At 44.7% G+C, this 8,705-nt stretch overlaps 1 protein-coding gene across 1 annotated transcript; it reads right to left on the bottom strand.

Moving 5' to 3' along the window:
- Positions 1 to 901: 901 nt before the first annotated feature.
- Positions 902 to 7,346, bottom strand: LOC125944255 (uncharacterized). The gene is made up of 4 exons (XM_049664603.1): positions 7,218 to 7,346; positions 2,713 to 2,890; positions 1,905 to 1,985; positions 902 to 1,036 (listed from the first exon to the last, which is right to left on the bottom strand). Exons 1-4 carry the CDS (start codon positions 7,262 to 7,264, stop codon positions 902 to 904), a joined length of 441 nt encoding a protein of 146 aa, XP_049520560.1. The 5' UTR covers positions 7,265 to 7,346.
- Between the last annotated feature and the right edge of the window lie 1,359 nt (positions 7,347 to 8,705).

The following is an 8,705-nucleotide window of genomic DNA, read 5'->3' as shown; positions in this document are numbered from 1 at the left end:
ATTTAACAGGGCAGTGGCGTGTAGGTGAAGATCTAAAATGTAATTTAACTGCGCGACATGGGGACGTTTAGTAGGTGGAGCGTGGGCGGGGTTCATGAAAAATGTCTGGACGGCGGAGCAAGCATCTCTGTGGCTGAATTCCACAGTAGAGTCCGCAAACGAGAGAGACCAAGCGCAATGCTAAGCATTTTCTGTCGCTGTCAATCCATCGCCCTTCGGGCTATATTGACACTTGTTTCTTGCATTTTGCTGTTGTTTGCTCTATTGTGACGCTGTGGAACTGTAGTGCGATGCCTGTACAGCTTTTATGTGTTTCTTGTAATAAAATTATGTAGCAAACCAGTGCCGTGTCAACGTTGTCTCGATGTTTATGTGGTCTCGATCACTGAGAATATCCGCTGTGACCAGTAAAGGACGCTTGTCACAATGATAAAATTTAGACTACCACATACACTCATCGGTTTAGTCGCTGTACATTTTTTCATGAAATGACGTGTGAACTACGGTTATCTGATAATTCCTTTGCTGTCTCTCTGCTTCCCGTTTTGGATCTCACTATGATATTTTTTGCTATATTTCATGTTCACTTACATGTATGCACAACCTTAAATCTGATTATGTTAATTAATTTTCCACGATTACCACTTGCGAGGGATAGCATATCGCCATCGTCTTAGAGCTGAGCGTTGGATCCGTTCAAGTTTCCAACTTGTCGCTGTGTCTTTAACATCAGTCTTTGCGTACCGATTGACCGTAATGAATTTTATAGAGTAGGCCCAAATTCAGGACACAAGGTACTCAGGGAGCAGGATAAATGTCGAATAATCACACATTGGATCAGCTGTTTATGGGTTATATGTGCTGGACAAATGCTCCAGCCGGCCTTGCCCACTCCAAGTTGTTATTGTTGCCTTGTGCTCGGCGACTGGGGAGGTGGATGACCACGTGAGCTTCCGCTCGCATTGTTCGCGCCTCTCGCAGCCGTTACACCATTCGTACCGGGAGATGATTTGTACTCCGTCCGAAGGTTGGCAAGCTGCAATTTTCAGTTCAGAAAAGACAGAAAACCCGAATGAGACAGCGAGAATCGATTCAAATCACGGAGGGCAGTATGCGAAAAGATTGACACAGACGGTAGATAGGAAGACGAAATCGTCGAATAACAGAAGATGAACACAAAAAAAGTTTAATCTCACTTGGCGAATTGTTGGCCAACGTTAACGGGTTCAGCGTTTTCGGCAACAACTGCTTGACAAGGAATATATATTGATGGATTATACAACAGATGCGTGCGTTCATCAACTATGGGAGATGAGGCAGCTAATCACTACGAGAAAATTCATTGCTGGTTACCTTGTTTTGCAGTTTCGACAGTACAATACATTTAAAGCTGGAATCAGTAGTTATATTACTTTGGTTCTTGGGGAGCACCCGCTGTTCGTGGCAGCTTGGCTTGCTTCTTTTACGCAGAATGGCCATGGTTTGCTCGTGCCATCGCACGAGCAAACCATGGCCAATGGGTGTCAAGGGATGGGTGGCGAAGACGAGGACACTCTCGTCCTCGTCACCCATTCCTTGACACCCATTCGCTTAGTCCATAGACGATCGTCTAGCACTAAGTGGATACTAGGGCCTGTTGGTGTAAGTTGGGCAGATTGGTATAGCATAGTTCAGATTCTGAAGGAACAGCCCTTAGAAGACGTGTAGGCTTCTCTTTTCTGTACGGTTAGTTTAAGTGCTGCTCCTCCAGAATGTAAACTGAGCTTTAAAACAAGGCACGTGCATTGTTCCGGTATCGTACGCAACACTTCGATGCTCCTTCATGACCATGTCACTCGTCTATCACTGCCAAGGTTAAACTGCCGTTACTCAGAGCGGTACTCACTTGTACAGCACTTACGTACCTCTGCCCTGCTCAGTGGTTGTCTCCTGTAGGCCGCGAAGTCAGTCAACGGTTCGAGCGAGGCCACTGACGTGTGCTCCGTCTTCATTACAGTTTTGGCAATGAGACAGGCACAGAATTAGTTGCCCGTGAAAACTAGGCTATAGTGCACGACAGGCAAATTCACAGTTGAAGGTTAAAAGGGTGCTATGTGTTGAAAAATATTTGCAGCGTTTGGGGTTTATGTTGTCCCCAAACAATACTAGTCATCTAAGTATCTTGCGTGTATTTTATTTTTCTTAACACTGCGCTCACTACTTGTTTGTCAAAAACACTATATCACGCTGATATGCCATTATCTTCATGAGCTGATAGTACCGGGAGCGTAGCGTAAGAAAAAGGGGCGCAAACCAAACGGCGACAATTAGTCGTCCACTATATTAAACCCAACGGGTACAAGTTTTTCATTTGTGCGTAGCAACAGATTTCGAAGGACAAACTGTCTGTTGAATGCATCATATCATTTTCTATAGTTGTACTGTCAAATTGAAAGCAATCCTCTTCGGCGGGAAAAACCAACTGAGTACATTTATTTCACCTTTGTAATAGCAAGGGAGCAGTCAATGCGTGAGCTGTAGAGATATGACACAAGCATTTGCGCCTCTACAAGGAGTTTAAATAAGTCCCCTTGATCTCGCGGAAGTGTGCAATGTGGGCGTAAGGCTCATATGGGGCGGGGGGGGGAGGGGGAGGACAGTCTGCGAACGTGTTTCGGCTACGGTCCCTGTACGCAGCTACATGTTTAGAATCCCGATGACGTTAGGACTTACAAAGATTACTGCCAGGGCGAAGCCGATAGTGATTACGGCCAGCAGCGCCACCACGACCGCAAGGATGAGAGCGCTGCGGTCTTCGATGCTGCCCTTCCTGCCAAAGTGCACCGCGTCCAAACTGGCAGGTTCTTCTACCGGTGGAGACGGGCTGTTCAGCTCGAGCGTGTAGATGGGCCTGTGATAAGTAAGATGTAAGTAAGTAATAAGTAAGTAAATAAGTAAGAGCGTGTAGATGGCCTGTGATGGGCCTGTGAACAGTGTTTATAATTACAGAGACGTGCGTCTTTGTTTTAATATTGAACAAAGAGGATTTTGCGTTTAGAGCTGCTTTGTTCCTGCTCAAATTTTGCTGCAATGTTGGATGTTGTGGTAGGGGTGGTTGGCTGTAACGCTCGACAGTGTTACTTGCCTGGCTTGTCAAGAGAAGAAACTGACGGCGCATGCATCCTATGCAGGTGACTGACCACTTATATGCGATAATAGGCTCTTCGTTAGTCATGTCATGTTTTAGTTGCTTACAATTATCACAGATGGCGGAGACCCCGTGACCGAAGTGGACGCGACACATGTTCCTTGAAGACCACTACATACCATTTGCCACATAACCGGTCAAAAAGGTTAGACGTGGACATACATGCATGCATGCATCCATACAAACATACATACATACATACATACATACATACATACATACACACACACACATACATATATACATACATACATACATACATACATACACACACACATACATACGTACATACATACATACATACATACATACATACATACATACATACATACATACATACATACATACATACATACATACATATGTACAATGCGCAAACTGGGCGACATCCCCCAAACATAATCATCGCATTAAACACAACTAATGTGCCTTCATCTGCGCTTCTCGCAGTAAGTTATGTATACACATAGCGGCTGTGCAACATCTGATGTTCGCAGTACTGCGAAGCAGGGCCTTCAAGATTGGTTTCCATAAATCGCTCGAGGACCCATGTCAGGGGCCCATACGAAGGCTAATTGACATTATTTACTTGATTCACCAGAGAAGTAATTTTTCCAAAGGTGATATGAAACAATTTGTACCTTAGAATACGATCCTAATGGCAAATTTTAACAATGACAAAGCAGCAGTAAATGCAAAATAACTTGTTTTTTTATGATGTTGAGAGCGAAAGGGAGGTCTTTGCATATGATACAGTAAGCAGCGCAAGCAATTGACAAAGACAACAGCGATGAACGACACTAGCTCAGTGTTGTCTATTTCCAGTCTTAGACTATTTGTCTCGCATTTGAGCTGTTTACAAAGTTTTATCGTGATACGTTTGTACAGGCCCGGCTAGCCACCATTTTATAACTGTTGCCTATTGGGCACAAAACAAGGAGACTAATCTACTCAGCTTCCACGTCTCTTAACAATTTGCCGTGTCTAACATTACCCTATTAGAAGGAACTCGGAAAATCATTCACTAAATCACTAAATTACACACACACACACGCACGCACGCACGCACACACACACACACACACACACACACACACACACAAAGGCGCGCGCGTGCACGCACACATAAAAAACGTGCGCCCTCAACATACCTTCAACTCAAAATTTTAATTTCAAATCATTGCCTCTAAACCTTTCCCACAGGCAGGAGCGGCCATTTTGGCATGAACTGTATGACGTAAGAATCTGCAGCGTCTGCGGGGCCACCTCTGTGGACGTCTTGGTCGGATGCTCGAGCCTAAACGCAAAGGTGTCCCCTAATTTTCACCACATAAAAACAGCTGGACTGCAAAAAGTTGTCGCAGTTTGAAGCATCAATTCGATAGCAACTTATAGAGAGCTATCGTTTTAGCTCTCAACGGCGATGCAAAGGTGTCCCCGTTAAATCGTGCCGGCATTTTCATCACTAAGTCTATAAAAACAGCTAAAGTACCACAATGACTGCAAAAACTATATCGAGTTGACTGCGGTGACGCAAGTGTGAAAACAAAACCACCAGCAGTGGCCACGACGTATTTGCGACTCAGCAGCTGCTATGGCTTCAGACACTTTCATTAAACAAAGCACGACCTTCGAGATTAACTTCCATCACTGCCAGAGAACTGTTGCTGAAAGGTCGATTTAAATTTTTAACCAGTTCGTGTTGCCAGACTGCTGTACGGTTTAACTAAAATATTGAAAACTTAAGTACAATAGTGAATACAATGGAATGCTTCCAGCTTGTGATTTGACACGTACGGTATAACATGGAATACATATCTCAGTCTCAAAAACTTCATTTCGTGGCCACCTTACCAGAATTTGTGCCCACGTTGGCATCGTTGAGTTCCTCTCAGCGTGGACAACATGATTACTTTATCACAGTGGGCTTGTAAAACCAATGGCAGCGTTCAGATGGATGATAGTAGCTTAGCTACTTTTTACCTTTTGTCTACACTTTGCGCTGTAACAGCACTGTTTGGGTTAGAGGAGAATTTTTGAAGTTATGGTGGAATTTTGACAGTAAAGCAACAAGAAGTGGAATGCTGTCGGATCGTAACATTAAAGCCCGATTGTTTCGTGGATCGGAAGTTGTACTACATTGTTTTAGCAAGAGATTCACGAAAAAAAAACGGCCACGCATGCAATCTCATGCAAAAATTAACAAGTGCTTTATTCACATTCAGGAGATCTTTATATGTGAAGAAAACCGTTACAATAGAGTGGTTCAGTTTTCGTTGGGCATAATCGTACTAACAATGAAGCTATTGAGAGCGTAGAGCAACTTTGTTATTGCTTTTGAATGAAACGTAGAAATATTATAGTAAAGGAACATAAAAGAAGATGGAAATATATCTTACCGCTGGCGGGGACATATCCCACATCTCCGCATTACGCGGGCGGTGCTCTGTCTATTAGACTACTGCGGCGCAATCCTCCCTACCGCCATCTTGGGTGTCTGTGTACATTACTCCTGGGAGGGTTAAAAAGCGTCGCTCACTCGCTCTCGGCGGACGGGGAACGCTCTTTAAACCAAAAGTGTCACCTAATACGTCAGCGTAGGAGCACGCAGCTTACCGGTAAACTCTCGTACGCTGCCTCATAGCATCAAAAATGCCGAATTCTAGGCCCTCACTATGTAATGAGCGAGGAGACTAGGTTGAACCGAAGTACCCGGTTTTTCGTTAGCCACAATCATACAAAATGACAGGCAATGAAACACTGACAAAAAACACGAACAGGAAGCAAGCCTTTCGTTTTTCCCTATTCTTATTGCTTCCAGTACAGTGGAGTGGCCGCCAGCTATTTTTTCGTTACTGAGATTCAATCATGTGAAGTGTAAATAATAATCTAACTCGAGAAGTACTGTCCTCATTATCAAAGTGTCAATGAGAAAATTGTAGAGCAACATGAAAAACTCCCGTTACAGCTTTCTGTTGCTCAATACGTGCCACATAAAGGTACTTTTCCGGCCGTGAAAGAATCCCACGAATACACGCAAAGTTCCTCGAGCTGCCACTCAGCGCAGAAAGTCGCGACTGGCTGCTCGGGGAACTTTGCGCGTCGAGTGGCAAGTCGCGCTGGTTTTCCCAATGCGAATTTGCCGTTTCGCTACCGAGCGTGCGACTCACCGCATCTCAACTGAGTCGCGGAAATCACCACCCGGCGTTACCCTTTCAGTGCGCAGGCCTTTGTGAGCAACTCACCACCCGAAGGTCGATAGCACGGATCTACGTGAGCTGAGCTGAACCTTATCAGTATTTTCGTGTGACTCCCCTAATTGTGGTTGTAGCCACAGCCGTGCGTAATGCTCCGTCGCCGCGGTTTCTTCGTTGCCTGTTGTTGTGTTACTGTGGTGAATGCAGACCTTCAGTTAAACACTCGTCCCTGTCCCTATTGGCCTGAACCCACCGTGGTTGCGACTTTCCGAAAACCGCTGGTTAGCGTTCACCCCTTTACTGCTAAGCCTACCGCGAAACAGCTAGCAACCGATTACCGCTCTGCTGGCGATGTACCATCAAGAGAAGCGTCCCTTTCGCATGCGCGTACTTGAGAAATTCCTTTATAACGTTAAACCGTATTTCTAACCACTGGGAACAACGACGATAATTCCTAGATACTTGGTATTAATTATGTACTGGTGCTGGGAAAAGTCTATGGCTGTGTGAAGCCAGTAGCCAATTAAGGCCAAACATCATTCTTGGTCATAAATCATTGCATGCATTTTTGGGAATTCTTTTGCACGCGTCGCCTCTGAAATCTCTCGCATATGACGTGGGCAAGTGTTGCAAAATAAATTAGCGTCGCAGAATAGCAATTAAATATACAGGGAGTTTACGGCTAGCGTCAGTTTGCTATAGCTTCCGCGGTGAGTTGCCGATTAAGAGACAGTCATTTTGCAACACACATCTGTAGTACTGCCACCCCCTATTACCCCCACTCTGTGTATTCAGGTTCATATTTTCTAGGCCGCGGAAGTGCTCGAACTTACCCGCCGTCGTCGGCACGTCGTAGGCGTCGAAACCAGAAACGAGCCATCGGCGTTCCTGAGACCGTTTGTTTGAGCTCGGTGGTCTCTGAAGAAATAGCGCAACCCGTTCGCTTGATCAGCTGCTGCTGCTGTGGCCGTTGCAACTGCTTAGGCACATACCCGCCACGAGGGATCGACCAAAAAGCGATTAATAGGAGAACAGAAAAAAAAAATAAAATGAGTCACACTATCACCAATAGTAAAGCTAGAATTGAAATGTTAAATAAAGAAAAAATAATTAATAGTGGAATAACAAGCCACCGTCCCTCGGAAGACTACACATCGTAGGAAAATCAAGACCAAATAAAAGAGGATAAAAGAAAACGAGGGAAAAATTCATAAGTACTTGATAACGTTCTAAATTAAATTCACAGTATCCATGGAAGTTTCAAAGGGAGTAATCGAAATGAAAATCAAGTTACCGCAATAATATTGCTGCTTCGCGCACGAAACTGCATACGTATGTCAGGTATGGCCTCCGAAATTCGCACACGCCGGCTGGTTTTGCTGCGGCCGTGCCATTCGCCGTGCTACTCAGCAAAAGAAGTATAGTGCGGCGCGCGCACCAGTCTACCCAGAGAGGACGCTGTTAGCCGAGGCGTTCTTCTATGCTGAAGAAGAAGCTTCTTCAGCATAGAAAGCTTCTATTGGAAAAAGGCAGCAGAAAATGTCCCTAACAACACGGCAGCAGGACCCGATGAAATCCCAATACAGCTAATCAAAAACCTCGGTCCAAAAAGCAAGGCACTGCTGACTAATGCCATAGAGCAAGTGATTAGAAGAAAGAATATTCCCGATGGATGGCGTGAAAGCAAGATGAATCTTATCTACAAAGGCAAAGGAGATAAGGATAACACGAGCTCGTACAGGCTAGTTACAGTAACGTCGGTGATATATAGAATGGTAATGCAAGCCATAAAATTAGAACTGTCGAAGTGGGTGGAGGAAAACGGTGTATTGGGGGAACTGCAGAATGGGTTCAGGCCAGGCAGACGCTTAGAAGACAATATGTTTGTACTAACTCAGTGCATAGAGATTTCAGTAGCTCAGAAAAGACCTTTATGGGTAGCATTTCTAGATATTAAAGGAGCTTATGACAACGTAGACAGGGAATTGTTGTGGGATATTCTTCAATACGAAGGCATAGATGACGATTTCGTGGAGCTGCTGAGGGAGATATATCGAGACAACCAAGTACAAGTGGCATGGGAAGGCCGAAAAGGAAATGAAATGGTGGGAATTCACCAAGGATTGAAGCAAGGATGCCCTCTGTCACCATTGTTGTTCACGCTTTACGTCAAGGGCATAGAAAGACGACTGGAAAACAGCGAATTAGGTTTTGATTTATCCTACATGCGTAATGGACAAATGTTGCAACAGAAGGTCCCTGGATTGATGTACGCAGACGACATTGTGCTACTAGCGGACAATAAAAAAGATTTACAGATA

The sequence above is a fragment of the Dermacentor silvarum genome, chromosome 3 (assembly GCF_013339745.2).
Source record: "Dermacentor silvarum isolate Dsil-2018 chromosome 3, BIME_Dsil_1.4, whole genome shotgun sequence".
Lineage (NCBI taxonomy): Eukaryota > Metazoa > Arthropoda > Arachnida > Ixodida > Ixodidae > Dermacentor > Dermacentor silvarum.
The sequence above is the reverse complement of the archived record's forward strand: the minus strand, read 5'-3'. Positions and strand labels throughout refer to the sequence as shown.

Coding starts and splice junctions, on each gene's coding strand:
- LOC125944255 (XM_049664603.1), bottom strand. CDS start 7,264: ATGGCTCGTTTCTGGTTTCGACGCCTACGACGTGCCGACGACGGCGG. Junction 1,986..2,712: donor TCGCCCTGGCAGTAATCTTT/GTAAGTCCTAAC, acceptor ACTGTAATGAAG/ACGGAGCACACGTCAGTGGC. Junction 1,037..1,904: donor AACCACTGAGCAGGGCAGAG/GTACGTAAGTGC, acceptor TGAAAATTGCAG/CTTGCCAACCTTCGGACGGA.